A 27,758-nucleotide genomic window follows, 5' to 3' on the forward strand; every position below is an offset into this window, starting at 1 on the left:
GAAGTCAAGGCTGCTGTGGCTGGGTTCCCTGCTCAGGGTCTCACAGGCTGAGGTCAGAGTGCCACACGCCATTCTGGAGACTGGAGAGGAATCCACTGCAAAGTTCATTCCTGTTGCTGGCCAAGTTCTAGTTGTGAGTTGTGAGTCCGAGGTCTGTTTTCTTGCTGGCTCCCAGCCTGGGGCTACTCTCAGCTCCTGTACACCACCTGTGTTCCATACCATACAGTCCACTCCATCTTCAAAGCCAGCAAGGGAGAATGTCCCTCATACCCCTTGCCGCTTCTGGTCTCTTTCTCCAGGAGAAGTCCCGGCTCTTAATGGTCCAGCTCACCCAGATGACTTCTCTTTCCTCAAGTCACCTATGCCTCAGAGCTTGACCCATTCACACTAGTAAACTCTATTACACTAACAGTCCGGGGGCTTATGCAGGGTGTGTGCCCCAGGGCTCAGAGACCCTGGAGGCTGTCTTAGAAGCCTACCTACTGGATACAGAGGACTTGTGAGTTAAAAGCAAATTTAGAAATGACCCTTGGCGCATGTACAGGTGAACAGTGGTGCATGCCTGTCCTGATTTTATGTTTCGCATCCTCCGTGCCTGGAGGAAAGATTAAACCACTAGGAAGTGTTTATGGAAGGGTAAATCTGGGGTCCTTATTTGTGTAATGAGGTTATTGCTGACTGTATTGATTGTTCTTGCCTGATGTTACTGACTTGGCCTTAATGTGAAGGGTCACCATTCACTTTAATTATAAAATTCTTCTAGTATTATTTCATTTAACTTGCACATTGGTATTTAGTTAATATTTCTATGCCACATTTTCAGGTGAGTAATGTGAGGCTCAGAAACTTCAGCCAGTTTGCGTGGTTAATAAACAGCAAAGGGAGGAAGAGGCACTTTTCCTATACATAGTAGCCACATATTTATTTGCTCTTTAACAAGCCTACTGAGTGCTTACTATGTGTACGGCTCAGAGCTAAGTAGTAAGATACTAAAATGAGAAATTTGTGGTCAGTCTTCCTGGTCACAGTCCTCTAGAAGCCTCAGCCTTTACCTTGTACTGAAATGTGTGAGTGAGATACACAAGTTCCATCAGTGTTGTGGAGCCTCAGGACGGAGCAGCAGACTCACCTTGAGTGGAAGGGTTGACTGAGAAGTTGTCTTGAAAGTGAACAGCTATTGTGTGAAGAATGGGAGCTGCGTGTGCGAAGGTCGCTGTAGGCGGAGGGCGCAGCACAGGCGTGGGACTGCTGGGAGCTGGCTTGCCAAGGTCACAGGAGTGAGGGGGGTGGACAGGCAGCGGGGGCTGCGCCAGCCCAACTCTGACAAGCAGATGACAGTATCAGCTTGGAGGGTTGATATGGCCGGATCTTAGTTCCTTTTCAAACCTTGACCCATATTACCCCGTTTCCTTAGCTGGACTCGAGGCAGAGCACACGCAGAAGGTCCTGGAGATGGAGCACACCCAGCAGCTGAAGCTGAAGGAGCGGCAGAAGTACTTCGAGGAAGCCTTCCAGCAGGACATGGAGCAGTACCTGTCCACGGGCTATCTGCAGACGGCAGAGAGGCGAGGCGAGTTGGGGGGAGGGCCGCTGGGGGCGGGGACCCCCTGGGTACACTCAGATGATGCCCTGATGTGCACCCGCCACCAAGTGGGGCATGGGGGCACCCAGTCCTCATGAGTCCCATCGCTGGACCCCCAAAATCAGAGTTGGGTACATCTTGCCATATTTGTCTTGTCATTGTTTTTACCTCTTCCTATAGTTCTAATCTTTATTTGAAGATATTTAGAAGACATGAGATATGATTTTTTTTTAAGTAAAAAAAGACAAAAGAAACATTACCCACAATTTTAAAGCCCAAAGTCTCTTGCTATTTTAGGTGATTCTTAGTCTGTGCGTGAGAGAGAGAGCGCCTCTCTATCTACTTGGTCTCAAACTGTACACAATACCTGACTTTGCATCTAACGTTTCTTAATCTTGTATGGGCAGCTGTCAGGTCCTGAAAGGGGTCTGATTTAACAGCTGTGTCTTCAAGGTCAGGATGTGTGCCTAGTGCAGGTAACCAGTCCGTTGAACATTTGCATTCATTTACCCCTCTGTAGATGGCATGCCCCTGTTTGTGTGCATCTCTGAGAGTCCCAAGAACAAGCTGAGCAGGGGAGAAGTCAGGGACCAGGCTCCTCCATCCGGCCTCAAGACCTCAGTGGGGGTGGCTGGGGTTGGCAGGGCCAGTGGCGTCAGGTGGCTTACATTTCCTGTCACCGGTCACCATGGGCGGTGTGCAGAAACGTCTACCTGTGCGGCCGCCCTCTGTTGGCAGTGCCTGGCCACCTCCCGACACTCCCTCTGCTGCCCACAGCTCTGTGCTCAGCCATCAGCCTCTTCCCTGGCCGTGCCCTGCATTTATCCCTGCCACCCTCCCTTCTCATCTTCCTTGTCACTCAATTCTGTCATCCCCCAGAACCACCTGAGGAAATCAAAGGCAGAGAAAGGAAAATAGCACAGAAAACAGATGGATAGCAACATCTGAATGCACTGAGAGGTTCACTGCGTGGATAATGCTTTTAACTTAGTGTGGGTAGAACAGATTTGAAGTTTCCTGGCTTTATCTTAGTCAGCTTTTCCCCTTTGTACCCCACTGACCTAGAGTCTGTCTCCATCTAGAAAAGTCAGGCTGCATGCTCCCTCAGAGGACGTGCATACTCACCTCACCTGCTCAGGGTTCGGAGAGAGCAGGCCTTGTGTCCCCTCATGGTGGATGCTGTTGGCTTGAGCTGCCATACAGACCACCACAGCCTGGGAGCCTTAACAACAGCCGCTCACGTCCCCCAGTTCTGGAGGCTGGGAGCCCCACATCGAGGTGTGGCTGATTTGGTTCCCAGCGAGGACCCTCCTCTGGCTTCTCTCTGCCATAATATTGGGGGGTTAGGGCTTCAATCTGCGGATTTGGGGGACATTTCCGTCCACAACACACACCCTGGCAGATCTGCCCTGCACCCCTGCATGTAAAGAGACAGGGCCTGGAGGGGCAGGACGGAGAGCAGCACGGGAGTGCCCCCTGTTGGACACTTCATCCTCCTGCAGCTTAGTTCAGCACATGCTCCTGAGCGCCTGCCAAGTGTTCAGTGCGCGCTCGGCCCGGAGGAGGCAGAGACAGTGGAAGTGCCTCTTCAGCAGCTCCCATTCTCGAGAGAGCCGGGACGCACACTGAGGTCATGAGGCGGTAGCAGCGTGACAGGCTCACGAGCACCTTCGTATTGCTGGCCGCCCTGGAGACGGGCACTGCTGGGCTGAGTGCTCAGCCCGTACTTGTTGAGTAGGTAACAAGTATTAAGGAATTGAATTCTTGTGGTTTTGAGCACCTGAAAAATAATCTTCTTCATTCAAAACAGTGTTAGGCTGATTTTTTTTTTTTTGAAGGTTAAAAAAAAATGGTGTCAGGCCCATGTTGGCCCATGTGTAGAGTTTGAAAGCTGGAGGGCTTGGCCTTGTTATCTCTGCTCCAGCTGGAACCGACAAGGCCTAACCGCTACCAGCGGGCGCATCTCGGGGCTGTGCAGAGCATCCTTGGCCATCCCAGCCCGGCGAGTCCCACATCCCTTTCTCACAGAGTATTCATCTCCAATGATGAACATGGGGACGTTTAATTTAGAAGAATCAATCAAAGTAAAAAATGTCTACAGTGAACATGGTATTTTGGGCCCACGCCGCTAAATCAGAAATAGCAGTCTGCATTTTTCTCACTTTCCAAAACATCATTCTTTAAGACAAGGGCATGAAAAGTTTTATCCAGAAATTATCAGCGAGAAGGGGGAGGGACCTCTGTGATCACTTGCATGCGGGTAGAGCTGGATGGAGACCCCTTGCCCAGGGCAGAGGGCTTCACGTGCCTGAGGAGGAGCAAGGGCCCGCGGCGCGCCGGGAGGCAGAGGGCTCGGGGCCCCGGGATCCGGCAGTTCCGAGTGCTGTTGGGGCCCAGCGCAGCCAGCTGCTTCATGAGGCCCTGACCCAGGTTTTGTCTTCCACCCACCTGATGATCCTCTTTTCTCCGAAAAGCATTTTTATTGCCTTTCTAGTACTGCTGAGGGCCAGGGTATCTTGAAGATGTAGTTAGTTATGAGTAGATCACCTTGGAGATGCCTGTGTATGCCTACAGTTAGATCTGATTCCTGTGCTTCCCTTGCAAACCAGTAATCTAGTGAAGCTGAATCCTCTGAGGCCAGGGGGTGCTCCCCTGTGCCCCCAGACATTCTGACTCAGCCCTGGGATGCTCCAGAGTGGACCCAGTGCCCTAGGAGCTGATGTTTGGGCCAGGGACAAAATTAACAAAATCAGAAGAGACAGAACAGATAAAAGTGCACCTGTACTAACATGGTGACCCCAAGAGTCAATACAGAATGCAAAACTACCTCAAATAAAATTGCCATCTTATGATTTTAACTTTTGATGATTATCTCCCTGTGAGGGTTTTATTTAGAACTTTGAAACTTACTATGATCCATTACTGGTTTTCATTTTAATTAGGAAGTATTTGAAATATCCAGAAAAGACCTGAAAACAATATAACATACCCATTTCCAGATATAACATGTTAACATTTGTAAAATATCTGAAGCAAAGTAAAATATTGAGATATTCTAGACATACAAAAAGGTATAATGAATAATCCAAACCAAATTCTGACCACCCAGCTGAAGAAATAAAACATCACCAGCACCGTTGAAGGCCCCAACCCCCCGCTCTCCTCCAGAAGTGACTTGTCTCCTCATACGTGTCCTACACGTGGATTTCACATCAGTGTGTGGTATACTTTGCACATTTTAAAAGCTTTATAGCAATGGCTTTACACTGTATGTATCTCTACGAAGCCTGCTTTCTCATTTCTCAGGAAGGCATTTTCATTATCATCACCCATACTGATAACATTTCACTCAATTCATATTCATTCTTAGAATGTATTTCCATTGAAAAAATACACAGCTTCTCTCATGCTGTGACTTATCTTCTCTAGGTGGTCTTTGCCAAGTGTGTTTATCTTGAATGTGATCAGCTTTGCTCATTTTTTTGTTTGCTTATGGTTTGAACTTTTGTGTTCAGGAAATCCTTCTGTGCAAGTTACAAGGCCACAGGTGTAACCTGGATGTGACTTCAGGTCGAAAGAACATTCTACTGAGTTTTATGCTCAGAGTTTTGATATTTTCCATTTTATATTTGGTTCTTAAATCCACCACCAGTTGATTTTTGTGTACACTGTGAAGTAAGGATCCAATCATAATTTTTTCTGCAGCAGTGACCACTCATCTCGGCACCAGCATGCTTTCTGCACCGCCTCACTGCCTTCCATCAATTCCAGCACCGTGCGAGGCTTTTCTAGGCTATCTGTCCTGCTCTGTCTCCTATTTGTCTAGCCGTGAGCCCAACCTGCATTCTCCTGGTAATTCTTCACCGAGCAGTTGGCCCTCAGCCAGGGGCAGCTTTGCCCCCAGGGAACATTTGGCAGTGTGGTGGTGGTGGGGGGGGGTTTGCTTGGTGTGACTGGGGTAGGGCTGCTTCTGGCATCCGCAGCACCCAGGATGCCCCACAAGGAGCACCTGGCACGTTACCAGTGCCCTCAGCTGAGGGACTTCCCGTGAAACCAGGGTGCGTGCGCTGGAGCCGCTCTCCCACACCCTGTGCACCTTACACCTTGTTTGTTCTTTAGCATTGTCTTGGCTGATCTTGGCTCTTGTTCTTCTATGTTAATGATAAAATCAGATTTTCAAGTTCTGTGAAAAGCCTTTCCAGGATTTAATTGGAATGGTGCTCAGTTTCTGCAGAGGAAGAACTAGTGTCTGAAGGGTGTTGGGTTTCCCTGTGCACACCGTGGTGGCCTCTCGCTGGCGTCCCAGACCAGTGACTTCTCTGTGGGGGGGTTCTCTGCTCATTTTCTCTGATGCTTGAGAAGTTTCCTGTCTCATTAATTTAGCAAGTTTTCCATGGAATCCATCCAGCTCGTTTAGGTTTCAGTGTGGTCCATGCTGTTCACCTGAGTCTGTGGTACTGGGGGTGAGGTTTCCCTTCACAGTCCTTAGATGTCCATCTGTGCCTTTTCTTCATGACGAATCCTAAAACACTCATTTCTGTTTTCCCCAAAGATCCATCTTGCAGTTTTGTTCTTCCTACCATACCTTTAATTAATTGCTCCTCTGTAGTGCTGGGCATTTTCTGGGTTTTGTTTCTTGGTCTAATTTAAGTTGAATATTTAGGTTAGATTTCCAGTATTCTTCTGATGCATTCAAAACTATGAATTTTTCACTTGAGGTACCAATTTAACAGAATTGTAGAAGTTTTGGTAACTTAATGAGTATTTAAATTTTCCTGTTAAGATTTCTCTTTTGTCTTGTGAACTATTTAGAACTGTGTTTTTAAATAATATTGAAATACCTTTTGTTACTAGCTTCTAATTAAATTTCTTTGTGGTTAGAGGATGGTATTTTGATTTTCTTTTCTTCCCAGGACTACCTGTATGGCCTGGTACAGCGTTTTCCTACATGTTTCACGTGTATTTGAAAACAAGATTCTACGTGATAGGTGCGGGGCTCACGTGTCCATGTCATCGAGCTTGTTAACTGGGTTAAATACTGTTAATAAATTTTGGGTTGCGTAATTATTCCTTATCCATTGATTATGGATTTGTCACTTTTTCCTTGTCATTTTGCCATTTTTTTACTTTATCACACAAACTTTTAATCATCTTCATGGCAAATAGATGTGCTTTTCCCCCCTTAACGTCTGCCTAGCTATGTCAACTTTCTTCAAGTTAATTTTATTTACCTACTTGCCATTCTTCTCAAACTTCTAATGTTTCTGTGTCTTTGTTTTAGGAGTGTCTCCTATAAATTCAATCTTACAGTCTGGCAAATTTCATTCATTTACATTCACGATTACCACCATACTGGCTTCATACCATCTTACTTAGTGCTATTTTCCTGAAAACTTGTCCAATGCTTTTTAGTCCAATTTTTTCCAGTCTTGTTTTAATTAGAGGATGGCATAGACAATAGAGATAAGTCAAAGCAAGGGCAGAAACCAAAAAGGAGAAAGGCCTCCTTACTGCACAGGAAAACCTGCATGTTACCCACCTTCCAGCAGCCCAGCCACAGGAGAGTCGTGTTCCCCGCCCCAGTACAGGTCCGAGCACCACGCCAGCAAGAGCTGCCTGAGCAGTCAGCCTAGATGATGCCCTGGGGCAGCACTGACCCGGTGTCCCCTGTGGATTCGTGTCAGCCAGGCTGTGCAGCAGCTGTGACCTGAATGTGGCCGTGGCCCAGGTTGACAGCCTAGTGGAGCCTGAGGCAGAGCAGGCTGATGCTGGCTGGCTGCTGACTGCCTTGTTCTGGAAGGTCCCACTTCATCTGGGGTCATCTAAACCATAATAAAAGCTTTAAGTAGAAACCACATTCTCTTTTCTCTGATTTTAGTGCTGGACTTTTGTGTCCCTAGAGATAGATATAATCAGATTCTCCTACGTCCCAGGCGAGTCAGGTCTCCACAGCTTCCTCTCTCACCCTGCCTCCTTACTCACGGCTGCTCAGCCTGGGAGTTCTGCCAGAGTGAAGTCCCTCGAATTAGATAAGATTATGATTGCATTATTCAGTTTTACACATACTCACAAATTCACACATTTAATGCTTTCTTGCATCATAAGCCTTCCTCCTGTTACTGTCACTGCCTTCCTCACGCCTATAGCCGAGCACAGGCTCATGGTAACATGCTTCTGCCTGACAGTGCTTGTATCTTAACAGTTTATCTTAAATGCTATTTAATGATAACTTGAAAGATGGCATTTATCTCACCTCTTTGAACGTATTATTCCACTCTCTTCCGGCTTTTATTGTTGAGAAGCCGTCGGTTTCCTTATCTTTCCTACTCTGTCCTTTGATGCCTGCCAGTTTCTCGGCAGCCAGTGTATGTGAGGGAATCTTCTTTCTTGGAACCTCTTCCGGCTTCTGAATCCCAGGACGTCAGGTCTTGAACTCCGGAAGGAGCCTGTTTGAATTTGGCTGCTCTGGCCCAGCCTCTGTCTCACCTTGGAACTCTGAATGTACCCATGTCCCACCTTTCTATTTTCTTGCTGTGTAGTGGAGAACTTATTCAATCCTTCACCTGTTTCACTAGTCCTCTATTTGGCTCTCAATAAATCAATTAAAGTGATGCCCCCAGTTTTACATTTCAGTGAGTAAATTTTTCCTATCTAGAAATCACTTGACTTTTTCAAATGCCTGGTCTTATTTTTGACACCTTGTTCATTTTTTAAATTCCATGTTAATTCAAATATTAAAAGTAATTTAAAATTCTTGGGAAAGGATGCTAATAACCGAGTTTGTTTCTGCTGGCCCTTGTTCGGTGATGTGTTCTGTGTGTGTGCTGTGAAGTCTCAATTGGATCTTCAGTTTATATTCCTGTGAGACCCGGGGTTCAGGCTGTGTCCACATGTGGAAGCATTTCCTCCTTTCAGGCACTGTCTGGGGTGACTAGATGGCTTGTAGTTTCCTGGACCACAGAGGTGGTTTAATAAGAGCATCAGACCCGGGAGGCAGCCTTCCCCCAGTGCCAGCTCAGACTGACTCCTCGTGGCCTCACAGCCTCCTTTCGCTGCTGGGCTGGCTTCCTCCCCACCGTCTGTGCTTTCATAGCATGGAGCTCTCGGTTCCATCTGCCGACTTGGAGTCACAAACCTTGTCTGCCATTACGATTGAAGACTAGAGAAATATCACCAGGGCAGTGAGACTTCCACTAAGTTTGGGGGCAGCTGCAGGCAGAAGGTAGGGGGATGTCTGGCCAGAGGGCGCCCCCCTCGTGCAGCTGCAGGCCGTCTCCTCTGAGGCAGCACCTACCTCCAGCAGCAGAGACCTGCTTAATGCCGGATGCGTCTGTCTTTGCCTGCAGGCAGAGGGGTGGGAGGTGGCTGGCGAACAACGCTGCTCCACAGGATGGAGTTGAAATGCCGAACTGGAACCCGTCCTTTAGTAACACATTGCTGTAAGCTCTTATTTTTGAAGTTTGCAGTAGCAGGAGATACTTTATACCTAAAAAACAATGTAGTGAGCCTAATGCGGTTGAAATTAGGCTTTTAAAATACTGAAAACAAAAGCATAACTTCCTGTGTTCTCTCTTCCCAGAGCCCATGGGCAGCATGTCGTCCATGGAAGTGAATATTGACATGTTGGAGCAGATGGACCTGGTGGACATATCTGACCAGGAGGCCCTGGATGTCTTCTTGAACTCAGGCGGAGAAGATAACGCTGCGCTGTCTCCCGTCCTAGGTAGGCTGTGTAGCTGGGCTCCTTGGTATTCTGGCTGGCATGGACTTAGTCACACGTATTACCACCACTGCCCTCCAGAGGGAAGACACCAGAATAATCCGATTAGAGATGATGTACAAATCGCAAAGCTCCGTCACCCACTGCTTGTGCGGAAGCCCTCCGTCCACACCAGTGTCTGGCCTCACAGTTGTGGGCAAATGAAACACAAAAAGGAATTTTAAGTGCTCTCCCCACATACCTTCAGACAAGAGCAAGCTTACCTAATTCACATTCACTTGCTCGTCTCAGACATTAAGTTGGGTTTTTGTGGTTAAGGACTGGAATTGGGGGAGCGGTGCCCCCCAACCCCCTGCGGGGCCCGTGTGCCTATGCTGCTCTGAGCAAGGCTTGTCTTCTTCAGACTCTTACCCTTCCCTCAGCAGACATTTGATCTCTGCTCTGGGCAGGCCCAAGGTCAGCCCCTGGCCTCTATTTTGGGCCCTTTCACTCAGTTTGATGCTTTCCCAAAAGTTTGTTTCACATTCATTCAGCAAATATTTACTGAGGCTCCAGCCTTATACCTGGGCTCAATTTACATTTCAGATCAGACCAGTCAGGCTGGGTCCTCAGATTCTATCACAGCATTACTAAAAGCATTTGTTTTTGCACACAGGAGAAAGGGGAGGCAGAGCCTAGGGCTCCTGCCACCCCAGACTCCCCTGCCTCTGAAGCAGGGCCCCTTAGGTGGCTCGTGCTGGTGTCGTCTCTCCCTCACCCCTGACGCGGCAGCAGTGCCCGCCCCCCTGGCAAATCTTTGAGACCAGTGTTTGGGACCAGGCCTCCCTGCCCTGGATGTGTCAAGAGATTTAGAAGCAGTGATTCCAGCATCTGCTTATGATTGATTCCTTTGAGACCTGTTCTAATTCCCAGAAAACTGGAGAACCGCTAAAAGATCAAGTTTTCCTCTTACCATTGATTTCTCTGAATTCCTTCAGAGTCTGTAAAGAAGTCTGATCATCACGGTTACGTGGAATGCTCCTCCAAGGAAAACACCACGCACCCCTGGGCTTACAGTTTTACTGGATATCATAGAAAGGGCTCCGGGCCGGCTCAGCTATAGGGGCCACCTGGCTGCCTCCGGCCTCACGTAGCTCAGCCTCTTTCAGGGAGTGTCTGCACTGTAGCCTCCGGATGACCACAACAGAACACTCACACGCTGTGTATTGTGTGTGAGTGCAAAACTGCCATCTGCAGTGGCAGTTCTAAATTGCACAGTTCTATGACAAATTTTTTTCCCTGCTTTATTTTTTGCAGGGCCTGAATCAAGTATTGGTCAGAATGAAATTATTCTTCAGGTTCCAAACTCCTCCGAGTTACGAGGCAAGCTGCCTTCCTCATCCTCCATCTGCAGTGACCTGGCTGCCCAGGAGCCCAGCGGAGGCGGGGCGTCCCCGCTGGTTCAGTCTGACGAGGACGGAGTTGAAGTGGACACAGCCCTCGCCACTCAACACACTGACGACAGCGACTCCTGAACACGGCCACTCACTGCCTGCCTGAGAGGATGGCGCGGCTGCACGCAGAACCCCACAGAGGCAGGTGGCTTTACGAAGGCTCTTGATTTTTACACAATTGCCAATGTGTGACAAACTGTAAGAATAATTAATAAAGTGTGAGGACTTTCAACCGAGAGCATACATAACCAGTTTGTACAGAAAGACTTGTGAATACACACGTCCTTCAGGCCTTGGGAGAGCAGGAAGGGTGGCTCAGGTCCATGCATGGCTCAGCACTAAGTAAAAAAATCTCTTTTGCAGGTAGGAAGTTCTGCATCCTCCACACTAACTGTCAGACAGCTCTGACAAGGCATGGGTTTCCATCCCTTCAGTAAGAGTAACAGTCCACCAACAGCCTCTACTTTGACCCCACACACACACACGCACTCCCAAAGGAAGGTAAGTGGCCCTAAGCCACATTAGTACTCTGTCCTTGCTCGCAGGGACCTGGCAGCACGGCCTAGCATGTAGTGCGCGATGAAAGGCCCCATTCCAAACAGGCAGCGGTGAGGGTGAGGCAGGCCCTGCTGCTGCGACATGCACCACTAGCTGGCTTCCAGCAGACACACAGAACAGGTAAACAGCCATTTGGTTTTGCTCAAAGGGTATTCAAACCACCACCAACAGATGGCAGGTGAGCAAGAATAAAATGCATTGTTTGCTCCAGCCCCTGCCAAGGGGAAGGATTCTTGGCCCTCTGCCCATTTATCAGGAAAGAACGAGTCCATCTCATCTTCCACCAGACAGACAAAGGTCCAAAAACTTTGTTTTTATTATTAAACCTTGTAGTACAAACCTGAAAAGTAAACAAAAAACTGGCAATAAACAACATGAAGTCTTCCCTCCCGAGGGAGGGGTGCAGAGCAGCGCTAATAAATTAAATGTCAAACTGTAAGCCACAGGCAGAAGTTCACTGTCAAAGAGGGAAAGTACACAGCAAGGCCATAAGAACCGGACAACCACATTGGAAAACACGCGACTCTGTTTATGTAACTGTTAAATACGCAAACAGTTCAAGCTTCTGTAACGACCACCGACAAAGCGTATCACAGGACGTTCCCGATAGTCCCACGGGCAAGCTCAGTGCAACGGGGCAGCTACGGGATCGATGAGTCCAATTATGAAACAAAGGACAGCTTGTGAAAACAGTTCCCTTTTTTATTCCACACATACTGTACACACAGCCGGAGAAGGGCAACAGCTACTCCATTACCATGTTGTTGTTCAGTGATGTAAGCAGCACTTTTATAAACGTTACAAGAAAAACCCTGTAAGCATCCACTCCAACCGATGAAGAAACTGAAATGTAAGGCTTTTCTTCATCTCGTCTTCTCACCCCCCTCCCCACCCCCCACCGAGAAAAAGGCTCAAGTATTTAAAACAATTTACAGGCATTATGTACAAAAGGGATGGGATTTTTTTTCTTCTTTTTTCTTTTTGTTACAACATGAAGAGAAAAAATAGACAAGATGAGCACAAATGCGTTTTCACATTCAAAGAACTGCAGGCCGCCTCGTGGCTCTAAATGTGATCATAAACGAAACAGATGGAACAAGAAAGATTAATGCTGACTTGTGAAGGTGTAAAACAAGCAGTGAGATGAAGATGGAATGTTAGAAAGATTGCACATCTATGACACAGAAGCACTTACGGCTCCAATCAGTTTTTTTTTGTCTTAAGGATGCTATTGAAGGGTTTTTTGATAAAGTAGCCAACAGCACCAAAAATAACAGAATGGATTTCCTAATGAAATCAGGCACAGGTCTCCCTCACGTGACCCTCCAAGGCAGGCAGGCTTCTCTCTTCTCTTCCTTAACAGATGCATAGTGATGTGCTGGTAGAGAACCTAGTCACTCCCATCGCCTCGTTTTGCCTACGGTTAGGAAACATCATCCACCTTCAGCTGCCATAACCACCCACGGACACAAAACGGGGGTTCTCTGGTTTTAAAAAATACCAACTCATTTTGCACATGACAGAAAAGGACAGCCAAAGTAAAGCCATTTCTTTTCGTGTGTGTGTGTGTGTGTGTGTGTGTGTGTGTGTGTGTGTCCTATCCCTTTTCCTCTAGAAAAATCTGCTCACATGACTGATGGGTTTAAAATTTGTTCTCCAAACTTCACCCTCTTCAAAAATGGGTTTAAAAAGCCTTTTTTCCCCCAACAGTTACCAAAAAACAAACAAACAAACAAACAAACACAAAAACAAAAAGGCTTTTGTTAGCCACAGGGGCAATACAAATTAATACAGCCCCTCAAGGGTTTGAAAACAGTGAATATACGGCAGTTCCAAAAATCTGACTGCAGTATCTAGGATTCTAAGTACAAAAAAAAGTTCAACAGTTTAATGCTAAAACAAAGTTAGTTCTCTAAAACCAGAAGAAAATCTTCTTTCGAGCTAGTGCAAAGACAGCGTGTACCCTACAGCAAGTACTCCAAACTAGAATATAATAATTACAAAAAATATAGATTGGTCGCCCATGGGTGTTGGCATCTTCACGAGCCCAAAGCACTTCTGGATGAGCTGGAGGATGACAGCCGGGACGGCGGCACGTCCACCGTGGCTCTCTTGCGGGGCCCTCTTTTTGGTGTGGGTTTACGGAGACAGTTCTCGATGCTGCCGTTCTTACCGGGTACCTTGCCACAGATCTGATTCACCAGACTGATGATCTGTTCCTGTTTCGGATCGAAAGGAAGACAGTCAGCAAAGCGAGAGAGCACAGTCCCCGGAAGCACCGAGGGGAGCGTTCCAAGCACGGCCCCTCGTGTGGCAGGAGGCGCGTCACCCCCTCAAACTTTGTCAAAGTGGGGATTTCTGGGCGTGACCCTCGGAGGGTAGGTCACAGGCTTTGACAATCTCCCCCAGCAATGCAGAGATGCGGCGAACTGGAGGACTAGTTAGAACACTTCCCGAGAATGAGGCCCCAACTGGGCACCTAAAATACGATGCTTGCTTGCTTCTTAGGGAGAGGCGGCTGCCATTTCTCATCACAGAGCCAGCATGGGGCAGGTGAGGCACGCAGAGCCTGCCTCCTCGGCCATCTCATATGTACCCCACCTTGTCCAAAATTCAAGGGAGCCTGACGGCACCTCCAGGTGGCCACACGGTTTACACAAATTAACCCCTCAAATACAGGAAGCCTGTTAACTATACATGGTAAATATATAACTATCCTAAGTAAGAGCTGCATTCTGCTCTGGTTCCCCACACTGACCTGAGGCTCACAAACTCCTACAGCCTCAAGGCAGGTGGGGGCCCTTGCAGCCTTCCAGCCCCACAGGAGCCCCCATGGGTACCCCTACTCAAAGCCAGAACTGGCTAACAGGCTGCCCAGCCCTGCACGCTGCTCCACAGCAAGGCGTTCACAGAAGCCTGGGGGGATTAGGGGCTCACATTCTCTCGACTTGCTCCCTGGATGGTAACACACCCCTGAAGCAGTCCGTTTTACCCTGGCCACCCTGACACTTGAGCCACTTTACATGGTGGCCTTACAAGTAAATACAAATACTCCTGTTACTCCCTCCTCAGTGAACAAGCATTGTAACCCTGACCCACGGGAACCATTTATATGTCAGTACCAACAATATATCTGTAACATTACCACCCAACCATCCAGTTTTAAGAGAAACCATGGGAGACAATTTCAAAATGGCTTGTGGCCTGGCATGTACTTCATGTGCACCTGCTCTGGACTGGGGGTGGCTAGAACCGTGCAGACACAGGGAGGGGTGGTGGTCATGGCTTTTACTCAGGGGCTTGCAGGTCAGCTATCCCAGGGCTGTCTCTCTGGGCTCTGGAAGCATCACAAAGAACTGAAAAGAACTTGAAAAACTTGTTTGTAAGCACAGTCTCAGCAGCCCCTCAAAGCATGTATGATAAACATGCCAATAAAGCAGAAATAGATGAGCTGCTTTAAAACCTGGTCATGCGTGGCTAAAGCCACCTCAACAGCACAGCGTTCCAGTCGGGACCTGCCTTCCAGGGAAGGCGGCAGTGTGCGGGGACAGGCCTTTCCACACCAGGCTGAGGCCAAGAAGGCCCCAGCACGTGCTCAGAGATCTGTCTGCTGGATGCACCTGGGCTTCAACAAGAGCTCACAGTGGCCTCACAAGCCGTTTTTGAAACAGCCCAAAGCTAGAAATTCCCCAATTAAAAAAAAAGCACAGTTCAATTCAATAGGGCCTGATCTGCAGGTTTTCATTTACTAAACTAGGCCACTGGCAGAGTAGGAGGCTAATCTTTTTCTCTTCCTTACTCGTCAAAAACCTAAGCTTCAGACAGACCCTACATTTATGATTATTTTTCTAGGATTTTGGTCACATCCAAACTACAAAATGGGTAGAAACTGACCCACATTTGTAGTTTCGGGTCCCCTTGGAGGAGCCCCTGGCACCATGGGCTAAGCTCTGAAACGTGCCAGAGCTGTTCTTTCTCACACACTGAAGGTTTATTTTTAACTGCTCTGACATTTGCTGTTGAAGCGAAGAAGCAAGGAGGGCTGAGTGGCTACTGCCTTGCTGAACACGCTCTTTAAAAAACAAAGAGATCTACTTTTAGCTTCCCAAACTTATAATTTAGCCAAAGGCTTATCAAATCTGACCTACAGCCTGAGCCTCTCTGGAGCCACATGGGAACACTGGCTGGCCTGGTGTGATGGCTGGACGCAGTCGCCTCCCCTGGGGCCAACCTCCTGGGTCTCATGGGGGTGGGGGTGGGGGGTGAGGGGGTTCATGAGAGGGGCTCCCACTACCGGCAGTCCTGGTGCTGCAGCGACCTGGGGCCATGCCAGCTGTGCCCTGCACCCAGCTCACAGCAGAGAGGGCCGCTCCCCAGGGACAGTGGGCCGAGCCTGGAGGAAGGGCCCCAGCTGCAGCGTGTGGAGCAGTGTGAGGCAGGGGGGCAGGGATGACAAGGTCTCCACGGCAATGTGAAGGGTGATCCCCAGCAGGGGCCCTGGGTCCCTCAGGAAGTGAGAGGTGCCCTCTGAGGCCAGGCAGGGCCATGTCTCCAGGACGCTGCAGGTCGCCCATGAAACACAACTGCACCGCAGCTTGGAGGCATTTGTGATAAACAGCGCGTGAGGCTGGCGGGTGAGGCCACCTCTGCAAGCCTGGGTGCCAGCGCTCTTCTGCAGCCCTGGGAGCGCTCTGCTGTCCAAGGGTCCGATCTCGTCCCAGGGAACCTCATGGGCCGGGGAGGCCAGCCAGCCAGCACAGACAGGGCAGCTGATGGCGTACAGACATGCCATGTGTGGGGCAGGGCACCGGAGGTGGGGAGGTCGGGTTGGATCAGGGATCTGGCTGAAAGTGGAACCAGTGGGACTTGCAGAACTGGATGCAGAAAGCCAGGCACCTCAGCCCGGCCAGGAGCTCACAAGTGGCTGGCAGGCCTGCCAGGGGCTCTCAAGTTCCCAAGATTAGCTGATGACTTCGCACCATGAGAAAAGCTGCTGAGTGCTGTTTTCAGTCCCGCCCATCACCACGCTCCCAGCCCTGGCAGAGGTGGCAGTCATGCTGCCACTTCGTGTGTCACGCACACCATCCACATAGCCGTCGGCAGAGCCCCCATCCTGCCACCCACACACTGCAGGGAATGCCCCCGAGCCCGCGGAAGGGCACAGGTGTGCGCACCTGTGGGAGGGAACTCCCTTGTTTCTTTACGTCTCGACACCACGGGGCTACAGCCAGGAAGGTTCCCTGGCCCAGAACTGGGGGCACCTCTGAGGAAACAGACTAGAGAGACCTGGCTTTGAGGCCCTCCCAGCAGCCACTCTGCACGCCCTGAGTCTAGATGGCCCGTGACCTGCCCGTGACCCGGAGACACGGGAGAAGGCCCCACTCCACGCCTGCTCCCTGGCACCAGAGCTGGTCACCTCCAATTTGGGTCTCGCCTGTGACGGATGTGGATGGGGAGTCCACTGTCCCCTCTGGCCTGGGCCATAGATGACAGCGCAATTCCATTTCCTTAGCAACCTGGGCAGTGTGGCACTTCAGAAGCCAGCACGTGGGTCCTGAAACCCTCGGAGCCCTGCCGGCCAGGAAGGCCGACGGAGGTACCCAGGCCGGCCTGCAGGCCAGCAGCTGGGGCTAACATCTAAGAAAACCAGAATCAAACAATGCCTGTAAAAGTAAAAAAAAAAAACAGTTTGGTTCCTGGGTTTCTCCAAGCCAGGTCCAACACAAGCTGAACCTACCTTTTTCTCCCAATTTGGGACAAAGGGCTACTTCCTGCCTCTGTCTGGCCAGAAAATGCATGGAGCCTTACTGGCCGCATGCGTGCCTAGGCCTTGCCAAAGCTCGCCTGAGTGGGATGAGGCACGGCCCTGTGCAAAGTGAGCACAGGGGACAGTCGCCACCCCTGCAGAGCCCCCTGCTGCCCGCCCGGCCCTCAGAATGTCAGCCCCTGGATGCCCAGAGCGGCAGGCTTGGTGCCCAAGCAGACTGACCTCGTCGTAACGGTACATCAGCTTCAGCCCCCGGCAGGACTTCTGCTTCTCCACATGGCGCAGCGCACACTCCAGGCAGAACACCACGTTCTCATTTTCCTGTACAACCTGCAAGAAGAGTCACCCGAGATTCTACGGTGGCCAAGCACTGCCAACTGGAGGCATGACCTGGGAGGGACCACTGGTGGGGAGGGCTCCCAGGAGCCACTCTGGAAGGCCTGTCCCAACACTCAGTGCCCCAGTGGGGGGTGTCTGACATGCAAGCACCAGAACAAGCGAGTCACCTGAATGGGATCTTCAACTAAAATACTTGCCCTCCTCCTGGGCTACACCTGAGGATGGCCTCAGGTCCCTCCAGATTTCTGCCCACTTTCCTGAGAGGTTCTAGGCGCCCTCAGGCTGGTGAAGATGGGATGAGACAATGTGGCCCGTTCATCAGCCCACAGGATCTGGGGGCTTCTAGGCTGTATAAAAACCACCCTGGTCCAAGAGGTGCCAGATGGATCAGGAGCAGCCTGGCAGGGACCACACCCTGGACGCTTCCTCGGCCAACACCTGGTTCCCACCTTGCTCTTCAGGGGCTCAGTCAACTGGTTAACACAGAAGCTGACCCCTGCACACCACCAGAGGCCCTGACACCTCTGTTCAAATGCAACCCCAAGGTCCAGCCAGGATTGGATTCTCTGTGCTGGATTCTCTGTGACTCAGACAGGCGCCCCCGCCGGCCTGCACGGTAGCCTTCCAGCTGGCTGAGCACATGTGCCCCAGTGCATGGCTGCTGGCCCACCAAGGACACCAGCAAGGGGGACTGGGCCTGAGAGGACCCAAGAAGGTGACAGCTGCCTCGTCTGTGTGTGTGGTTCTTATCACTCCCCCTGCTTCTAGTCCTATTCTCAGCTGTGTTAACACACAAGATGCAAGAGGCTCCAGGGCCTTTTCATTAGATTTAGGGGAAATACCTACACGAGAAAACAAAGGAACGAGGAAATAATGCTTAACTGGCAGAAACATGTCGCTTCTTAAAGACACTCGGGCTATGGATAGGAATGGACAAAAATATGTAATATAGGGAACAAAATGTGCGAACTTATTAGTAACCCAAGCAATGAGAATTGTAAACATAAATAAAACCAATGAATTTAGGATACATGCTTTTGAAAACACTCACGCTAATGAAACACGCTTAGTGACGACTCTCCAGGTGCACCTTCCTGAAGGACAGCCTGACAATGAGGTCACATGCAGTGTCCCCAGAAAGCAGGGGACTGGGCCCGTGTGGCCCACTGAGGTCATGACATGCCACTCATACTCATGGGAAATTCAAGTCCATCTCAACACAGGAGGAATGGACACAGAGGTATGCAGCTTTTATGAGTCATGTTCACAAAACATTTTAAGATCTGGGGAAGTACTTTTTTTTTAAAGACAGCATAGTTATTGATTATATTTCTTAAGAAGTACATAGGAAATGAAAGACTAGATAGAAAATACAAATCATTTTCAACTTACAATGGGGTTATATCCTAATAAACACACTGTTAAGTCGAAAACATAAGTCAAAGATGCGCTGAATCCACCTCCCTACCAAAGGGCCCGGCTGAGCCGAGCCCTCCTACACCTGCGCAGCACACTGACGTCAGCCTAGAGCTGTGCAGGGCCAGCTGACACGGAGCCTACTGGATAATGAAGTGCCGGATATTGTGTAAGACTGACTACCATACCGGAAGCGAAAGGCAGAATGGCTCTACGTGTACTGGCTGGTCCCTTCGTGACCGCGGGGCGGGCTGGGAGCTGCCTGGGACGTGCTCACTCTGAGCTTGGTGGCTGCATGTGTCTTGTGAGGCACAGGTGGTACACGGGTGTCAAGCAGGGGGTGCTTACTACCCGCGCACCTCCTTCTGGAGGAAGAGTATGAACGGGGAAGGAGGGCCATGGCCCTGGAGGGCTGAGGCCAGGCCCAGGCCCATGTGGGGGCTGGGCATTCACGGGCCTGCGCCTGCCCAGGAAGGAGGAGAGAACTATGAGCAGCAGAGGACAGGGCCCCATGGTCTGGCTGTCCAGTCAAGGAAGCTTTTCCCCTGCCCCTCTAGCCAGGACGGCACGGGGGGCAGCGGCAATATGCAAACAATTAAAGCCAAGGCTGGGGACGTCAGGAGACCAGCTGGGCGGGGGCTAGCCCCTCAAGGGTGCCGCGGGACAGTGACAAGGAAGCCAAGACGGGTGGTGGTGCCTAGCAGGCCAAGGAACTACTGCAGCACCCAGGAGGCCCACAGGTTCAGCCGAGGGCAGATTTCAGTCTCGGGGCAAGGTAACTGTTCACGTAGCTGAATGGGAACTGCGGCCAGCGAGGCGCCAGGGCTGGAGACGGGGGCCTCCAAGGAGGAGGCGGCAGGGCGCCTGGGTCGGGCGGCCCGGCGCCCAGCGAGGCTGCGAGGAAGGAGGGAGCCCGCTGCCGCCGCCTGCCCACTGCCGCGCAGGGCTCACCATGGAAAGGTAGCACAAATGCTGGCAGATCTGACACCTCCTCTCCGATGTCTCCAACTGCAGCCATTTTCGAGGCTTTTTCTTCCCATCCACCGTGGCGCTGCTGCTGTCGTGGCTGCCGTAGCGGGCGGATGAGTGGAGGCCGGCCTCGAAGAGCTGCCGGCGCTGCCGCAGCTCCGTATCCCTGCGGGCACCGCGGAGGGCTGCGCCATCAGGGCCGAGCACCTGGCCAGGGCCCGCCGCCCGCACCCCGGCTCCTGCTGCCTGATGGCCTCCACCCCTCGGACTGGGGACGCAGTGGGCAAGGCAGGGCCCTGCCGGGACAGGCCCCGGGGGTGGGAACCAGCTCCCCAGGACCACCCGGGGCCGCCCACACAGGGACAGCCGTGTGCCCCCACCAGCACCAGAGCACCTCCCGGGGGAGGGCGATCACAAAGCTACACGGGGGCAGAAAGGGAGGCGGTCGCACGGGACGCCCAGCTGAACCACCAGCCACCACCACCGTCCTGGGCGGCCTGCGGGATCGGTACTGGGCGATGCCTCGGACTGCACCGGGCCGGCACCACACGCCAGGGCTGGGGCGGGTGGAGGGTACCAACGGCACAGCCCAGCTGGGGCGCCTCGGGGTTCCCCACACCTGCACCCCGACTCAGGCGTGGCAGCAGGCCACCTCCTCACTGCGACAGGCCTCTAGGCCCACTCCCACTCAATCCCACAGAGAGGGCTGACCTCTGGCATCGGCTTATCAGGAAACTCTGACTCCAGACATTAAGCAAGAAGAGTAAAGGGGAAATTATAGCAGAAAAAACACACCCCAAGTCTTCCCCCACCTGGCCCAGCCCCGGGCCAGCCCTGGAGCTTCAAGCAGGTGGCCAACCCCGGCCCACCCGGCCCCAGAAGGGCTTCAGGGGTCTCCCAGGTCCCAGTCCGTGCTACCTGAGCTCATCCAGAAGGGCGGAGATGGTACTGAGCGTGGGGCCGTTTTCCTTCTTGGCTTCCGCTTGTGCGATCTGGTAGAGTAACTTCTCCATGGAGAATGGCTTAGCTATATGGCGACGCTTCATTTCCTGGAAGACAGGGCACAACTCTTCAGGGCAGACTTTCATTACTGGGCAGCTGTCAAGGTTTTTCTTCCCTTGGGCAGGGGACTCTCTCTGAATTTTCAAATTTGAATTCTATTTGGATTCAAAGCAATTGAAAATCATACAATGATACTGTTTGCACTGGACAAAGGCACCAAACCCAGGAAGTCACCATCCAAGCCCCCAGCCACGAGGGAGGTGTCCTGGCTGTAAACTGGGCAGCCTGTCTACCCATTTCAAGTGTTTGCCTTAAATGCCTCAGTTCAGTCTTTTCAACAGTAGTGGGTCAGCAACGGAACTTGAAAGTTTGTATCACTAAACTCAGTAATTCTCCTTTCCTAGAAAAACCTTTTAGCTACAACTTAAAGGTTTTAAAGACATATTCTGAAATTAAACGCTACCTAAAATATCACACGGGGCCGTGTGCATGATGCGTGTGCGGCCCCTGCAGCGGGGTGGGGCCTCACCCAGCCCTACCTTGGCCGTCTCGAAGCCCATACTCGTCCACTGGGTGGTGGCGAAGTGCACAGTCTCAGAGACGCTGTAGCCACAGCACACTTTGGACACGAAGGATCCCGGGAAGCAGACGACAAACTGGCCACTCTGCTGCACGGTCCTGTGGACCTGGATTCCCTCTTTGCACAGCACCTCCGGGGAGATCTGTGGAGACAGACTGGGCTGAGCTGCACTTCCGGTGAGCTGCGATACAGCCGTTTTCCTTCCTGTCCAGTCCCCACTGGCCCACTGTACTTGTGCTGCTGCCTCTGTGAAAGGCCTAAAGCCCCAACAACCCTCCTAGCGAGGCCTGTGACATAGCCTCCCACCCAGCAGGTGTGTTCACACACACATCTGGCATCCAGGTGGGGATTCAGGACTTCAGAAGGGGCCTCCTTGTGAAGAGGCAGATTCTGTTTTGTATTAAAGATTTTCTTTGGTTTCTCCTTTAAAAAATAATGATACATAATTCTTAAAAGAACAAGAACTTCTAAATTGATACTGGCCCAAGAGTGACAAGAGATGCACGCAAGCACATGGCCCCCATGAGTACCCGGCCCATCCTGTCCTCACGCAGTAGTGCCAGGGTTGGGGTGGCATAAATCCACACCCCCAGGGGTGGGCTCTCTCTAGACCCAGGGGGGCCAGGAGGGTATAGGCTGGGGCCTTGGCACCCCCAGAGGGGCTGCCACTCACCTTCTTTGAGCCAAACAGAGCGAGGTGGGCCCAGCAATGACGGGAGACCCAAGGCTGGAATAGCAGAGGCCAGAGGGGCCCTGGGCTCGGGTGTCAGCACTCAGCTCAAGGCTGGAGAGATTTCCAGGGTCAACAGGCCTCTGGACTTTCAGAAAATGGACTCAGAAACCTTTGTGCTCATTCCTCTAACACTGAGTGTCCCTGACCAGCGGCCCAGCCATCCTGGTACCAGGGAGGCAGGACAGGTGGAGTGCCCAACCTAAACCCCAGCCCTGCCCTGCAGCGCACCCACCTCCACTTACCAAACAGGCCCTGGACTAGATTTCAAGGCCACAGCTGGCAGAGCCCCACTACCCCCTGCCCTCAGGGAAACGCTTCCTTAGTTGGATTTTCCTAAGAGGCCATTTTGGTTTGGATGGTTTTCTGAGAATTTATTTTTCACTGTCCTCTTTGCCTTTGAGGGGCAGGTCAGCAAAAAGGGTGACTTCACAAAACACCCCTTGCTGGGCCACAGTTCCCGACGGTGCACCCCTGCCCCCCGAGGCCCGGGCCCCACGGCCGGCAGGGAGCCCAGCCCTACCATGACATTGCTCTCCAGCATTTGCAGGCCTGGGGTGCCGTTGGCTCGCAGCAGGGCGTGCACCACGTCCTCGAGCTTGTTCTCCTCCTCAGCAGGAATGCAATACCTGGGTTGTGGGGGACAAGCAGAAGCAGCGGCTTGACAAAGACCCTGTGCAGGGGGAGCATGAGCTGGGCCCACCCTTCAGCCTCCTCACAAAAGCACGCAAACACAGGCCTGGGCAGTGACCTCAGAGTGCGGGAAGTGAGCGACCGGCAAGCGGCAGGAGGGCCCTGCTGCGGCGGTGAGGGGCGCTGCTCATGGCCAGTGCCGCGGTTCCCAGGCCTGCGCCCACTCCACTTCCCAGGGCAACACAGCCACACCAGCGGGAGAACACGCTCATCTTTCATGTAGATCTGACCCATGTGTGAGCCATGAAGCCTTCAAACCAAAACCACATGTTTAAAGCCCTCTGGTAATCAGATGCAGACGTATGGGCAGACTCGGCCTCTGGTGGGGCTCCCAAGCCGGCACGTTTCTGCAGCACAAAAGCTGCGGGGCCAGGATGCGGGGCTGGAACACATGGTTCCCTCAGCCCTCCAGCCCTGTGAGGGCCTGGCCCTGCTCTGCGGCCTTCGACCCACAGACAGAAGAGGGCTGCATGGCCGCGAAAAGAAAAGGAACCCCTCAGTCCTCCGAATAGAGTCAGGGAAGGAGTACAGTCTGCGCTCACACTGCCTCACCCCTGAGATGGGAGGCAGCACACAGGCCCCACGACTCCACGGTGGGTGCCAGAACCCAGCCAGCCCGGGGACAGGAGTGGCTGGCGACACAGCCAGGCGAGCACACTGCGAGGACCTGCGTCAGGTAGGCCAAGCAGATGAGGGCAGGCCAAGGATGCAGCGGCGGGAAGGGCTCAGGGCAACGCAGGCCCTCTGGCTGGACGATTGGGAGGAAAGGCTGAAGATACAGGCAAAACTTAACAGAAGAATCTGGAGCCCCAGCAGTCACACACAGTGAGGGACAATCAGAGCTAATGCCCCGAGAGGGCCCACCAGGAACACCCCTGCCACCTACAACACATGAAATCCTGGTGGTTGGCGGGCACAGGGAGGAATGTGGGGCCTCCTCCAGGCCCCCTCCCCTCTCCAGGGCTGGGGGCTGCCCGCAGCCTGCAGACACACAAGTGCAGAGCAGACTCCTGGGTAAGGACACTGGAGCACAGCCCACGCTCCACTCCCAGAGTGGCTGGCTGGGCTTTAGGCTGCCTGTGCACATGAAGCCATTAACCCCCAGGAAAGAGTCAAACAGGAGGGACGTAACTCTGGTGGCAGCCAGGCTGCTCACCCCACCCATCACGCCCCACAGTGGGCCGAAGCCCAAACTCCCACCTGTCCACACGGCTGGCTGGTGGGCAGGCGCCGAGGCGCTCATGACGAAATCACTCACTTGGAGCCCAAATCCTGGTCGCGGTTGCTAAGTGAAGGGAATGCCAATCACCACATTCAAGTATTTTTTAAATGCTTATGCGATTTCAGTGCCAACATATTGTTACTGATTTGTGATTTAAATCCAGGGTTTCTAACCTAAATCACATATTTTAGGAAAACCCACACACCATGAAGTTCTCTGATCATATCCCGGCCTCCTCTTTCTTCCCCACCATTGAGGTTCCAGGGATTAGTCTTCAAAAAGCCCACAGAATCTCGAGTTTCCTAACCTCTAACTCAACAGTCAGGCAGTAAGAGTCAGCACATGGGCCACGTCCCCTCATCACCCTGTGGTCATGGGTCACAGCCCACACCACCAGATGCAGAAAGAGGGCTCTGAGGGGCCAGCCCCCGGGCCTGGGGAAGCCATGGAAAGCAGCTCCCAGAGGACCACCCCTACTCTCCCATAGCCAGCAGCCCCTGGGGCCCTGAGCAGAACTGTCCGGTCTGCTCTCCGAACAACCTCTGCCCCAAGACCACCATCCCCCTTGGCCTCCACGGTCCAGCAGCCAGTCACAGTCTCAGCACAGAAGACCGACTGAAGGGCACTGGAGACCACCCACCACCCTCCTGGGCACGGAGGCTCCCCAACCAGGGTCCTGCAGGCCCACCCAGCTTCAACAGGGACTACTACTCTGACGTGGCCCGAGGGCAGGGACGTCACAGCGACGGACCCATGGCAGATGCTGGCTCCTTGGGGGGAGATCATGAGTGAGTTTCTAGTCACCCCGTTAGGTCAATAAGCAGTTAGTGTGGGATCCGTGTGATGCTGGCAGACTGTCAGGCAAGACATCTGATTATCCGCAGCAACTTCCCATCCGCCACCGTAAACAAAGAAACCAGAGAGCCAGACCCAGGTCAGGACTGGCTGGAGCTGATGGTTAAGGATCACAGGTGGGTACCGGAGCCGGACGATCCCCCGAGACAGACAAACTTGTGCTGGGCAGCATGAGCTCCCCTCCCAGGGATGCCTACACCCTGTGCAGCCATCGGAGATGCTGGCTGGAGACAGATGTTGAAAATAACCCCTGATGTGAGGCCAGAACGGTTTATACTGGGTGAGAAGACTGACAATATGTCCATTGCTACTGGTCAACTTCCTCTGCTTCTCTATTTATTCTGCCCAGGATGAAACAAACTCTTGGAAATCAACAACAACTAATATCCTAGAAGGAAAAAAAAAAAAACAGGCAACTGACGAAAAGAACATAAATGGCCAATGAGCTATGAAAAGATGCTCAAGCTTTAAAATTAATTTTTAAAATATTTAAATTTAAAGGAAATTTAAAATATTCTCTGCCAACTTGAATAGTTCCACTGGAGCTAAGAAATCCCAGGCTGAGAAGTGATGACAGGGACAAGGGAACCACCCTACAAAGGGCCGTCAGTCCCCCAGTGAGTGAGAGGTGCCATCCAGCCCCTCCGCAGCCCCCCCAGGGCGCTGGCGTACTCACCAAATGCAGTCAGCACCAGTGTGTAAGTAGTCAATGTAGGGAAGGTGGTTTTGGTCTCGTGACCAGCATGAGGTAGAAAAGACCATGCCAATATTTAGCCAGGGTATTGTCACTCCTACAACAAAAGGAGGGCATGGCATTATGAGGACAGCCAGCATCATCTCAGAGTAGCAGCCCTTAGAAATCACTTCCTTCTCCCCAAATAAGAAAAGGTAGGATTCAGAACCAGATAAAAGCCAGGGACAAGAAGATACCTGCTCTTTCCTGCTGCTACACAGAAACGAAGCTAGGAAGTTGGATGCTGTCATAAAACAGTATCGAAAGAACACCTTAATTCATGAGGTAAGTAGGGAAGCAAGATGCCTCGGAGAACAAGCCTGTGAGGTCTGCTGTCAGTCAGCCACCGGCCCCACAGCATGTGCTGGGGCCTGTCGACCCTCCAGGCTGAGAACAGAGGGAGCCGACAGGACCCCTACTGGTGCTAAAGGCAGGACGCCCAGCACCCTGTTTGGAGAGGCCTTGAGTCATCGCTCCCACCAGTGTGTGCAGGGTCCCAGGCCCCCACCTTCAGGGGGCCCAGCCAGCAGTGCTCACAGCCCCCAGGACGCCAGGCTTTCCCTACCCTCTGCGAACACTCACTCACTCACGGGTCTGCAGTAGCTCTAAAGGCAGGACCCCAGCTCTTAAAATGCAAACTTCGGAGTGAAAGCTGGCCGCCGAGCATCTGCTGCTTCCACATTCTAGTCTGGTTCACCTTTCTACACCCCTACCAACTTCTACTATGATCCTAGTCCACCCTCTTCTCTAAATATTTGTTTCTAGTATATACACTCTAGACCATAATCCCCCATCCCCTTCCACCTGTGCCGGAAAGGAACCTCCCAGCTGCAGTTCTCAGTGGGGTGGAGCTTGTTCTACAAGAGGCGCAAGGCAGGGGGGAGCTCCAGGGCCCTGCCGAGCAGGGCCACGGCCAGCTTACCAGGCACAGCACCAAGGTGGCGCAGGATGGACCCTGTGTTATTGGGGAGGACGGTGAGGTTCCATCCATGCCTGCAGAGGAAAGCAGAGGCGTCAGACTGGTGGGGAAGCCCACCACCATGTCCCCAGAGCATGGACCAGAGTATCCCGCGTTACCTTGAAAATGGTTCTGACTTCCCCACCGGGAATCCACTGCCGTGAGTGTTGGTGTCCACCTTGCCGCAATGCACTGCCACATGGCAGTCCTTCTCTTCCACTAACCTCCAGTACTCTTGCTGTGGGAAGAGGGAAGGGCTGGTCAGCACCCCCACCGTGCATGAGCAGCACAGACACACTGAGGCACCCACACACCACGGGGAGCCAGCACAGGCTGGCAGCTGGGCCTCTAATGGATCCTTGAGTGAGCGGAGTGGCAGTGGCCCAACCTGGGTGTGTCTGGCAGAGCTGAAGACAGGGGCACTGTGTGCAAAGCAGAGGCAACCATGTTCGTTGATGGATGACCAGATAAACTAAATGCAGTATGTCCATGCAGTGGAATATGATTCAGCCTTAAGAAGGCAGGAAATTCTGAGACGCTACAACATGGATTAACCTTGGGGTCATTATGCTGAGTGAAATGAGCCAGTGTCAGTCCACTTCTATGAGGTATTTAGGAGACTCAAAGTCAGAGAAGGAAAAATGGTGAGTGTCACAGGCTGGGGGCAGGAGGATGGGGAGTTTGTGTTAAGTGGGGATAGAGTTTCAGTTTGGGAAGATGGCAAAGTTCTGGGTATGGATGGCGGTGACAGTCGCTCAACAATGTGAGTGTGCTTAATGACACTCAATGTACACTTAAAAATGGCTAAGATGGCAAATTTTGTTATGTGTATTTTACCACAATAAAAAAATCATTTCTATGAAGGGTAGAGCAATGATAGGAAGGAGGCTGAAGACATCTCTGCCTCATCCTCTGATTATGATGAATACAGCCTCCCACCAGGTCTGGCCTTGAGGCAGACACACCCCTTCCAGTAACCAGCAACCCAGGAGCATGGGCACGTCAGCATCATCCGAGCCACAAGGAGGCCACACCCCAAGCCAATTCCATCAGAAGCTGGTGGAGGAAATGACACCGATCAGTTTTAAAAGCTTCTCAGGTGACTGTAATGAGCCCAATCTCAGCAGCAGGGCAGAGAGAGTGTGTTTTGCTAACAGGTACAATGTGTTCCACTCCCTTTAGGCAACTGCCGCAACTTTTT

General features: G+C 51.9%; 2 protein-coding genes across 10 annotated transcripts in view; one reads left to right on the top strand and one right to left on the bottom strand.

Moving 5' to 3' along the window:
- Window positions 1-10,983, top strand: part of DTNBP1 (dystrobrevin binding protein 1) — a 156,652-nt gene extending 145,669 nt beyond the window's left edge. For all 4 annotated transcript variants that reach the window (XM_036890614.2, XM_057493639.1, XM_057493637.1 and 1 more), the window contains 3 exons: window positions 1,415-1,570; window positions 9,162-9,305; window positions 10,599-10,983. In XM_036890614.2, coding sequence (XP_036746509.1) covers window positions 1,415-1,570; window positions 9,162-9,305; window positions 10,599-10,816 — 518 coding nt within the window. In that variant the 3' untranslated portion in view covers window positions 10,817-10,983. The remainder of the gene's footprint in view (window positions 1-1,414; window positions 1,571-9,161; window positions 9,306-10,598) is intronic.
- A 608-nt stretch (window positions 10,984-11,591) lies between these two features.
- JARID2 (jumonji and AT-rich interaction domain containing 2) overlaps window positions 11,592-27,758 on the bottom strand; it is a 263,143-nt gene continuing 246,976 nt past the window's right edge. For 4 of the 6 annotated variants that reach the window (XM_036890385.2, XM_036890084.2, XM_036890454.2 and 1 more), the window contains 9 exons: window positions 26,677-26,795; window positions 26,522-26,592; window positions 25,543-25,657; window positions 22,620-22,725; window positions 21,326-21,508; window positions 20,703-20,833; window positions 19,767-19,950; window positions 17,283-17,390; window positions 11,592-13,512 (listed from right to left, as the gene is read on the bottom strand). In XM_036890385.2, coding sequence (XP_036746280.2) covers window positions 13,333-13,512; window positions 17,283-17,390; window positions 19,767-19,950; window positions 20,703-20,833; window positions 21,326-21,508; window positions 22,620-22,725; window positions 25,543-25,657; window positions 26,522-26,592; window positions 26,677-26,795 — 1,197 coding nt within the window. In that variant the 3' untranslated portion in view covers window positions 11,592-13,332. The remainder of the gene's footprint in view (window positions 13,513-17,282; window positions 17,391-19,766; window positions 19,951-20,702; window positions 20,834-21,325; window positions 21,509-22,619; window positions 22,726-25,542; window positions 25,658-26,521; window positions 26,593-26,676; window positions 26,796-27,758) is intronic. The other 2 variants (XM_036890250.2, XM_036890163.2) reach the window with 2 other exon arrangements.

This window comes from Manis pentadactyla, chromosome 16, assembly GCF_030020395.1.
Source record: "Manis pentadactyla isolate mManPen7 chromosome 16, mManPen7.hap1, whole genome shotgun sequence".
In the NCBI taxonomy this organism is placed as follows: Eukaryota; Metazoa; Chordata; class Mammalia; order Pholidota; family Manidae; genus Manis; species Manis pentadactyla.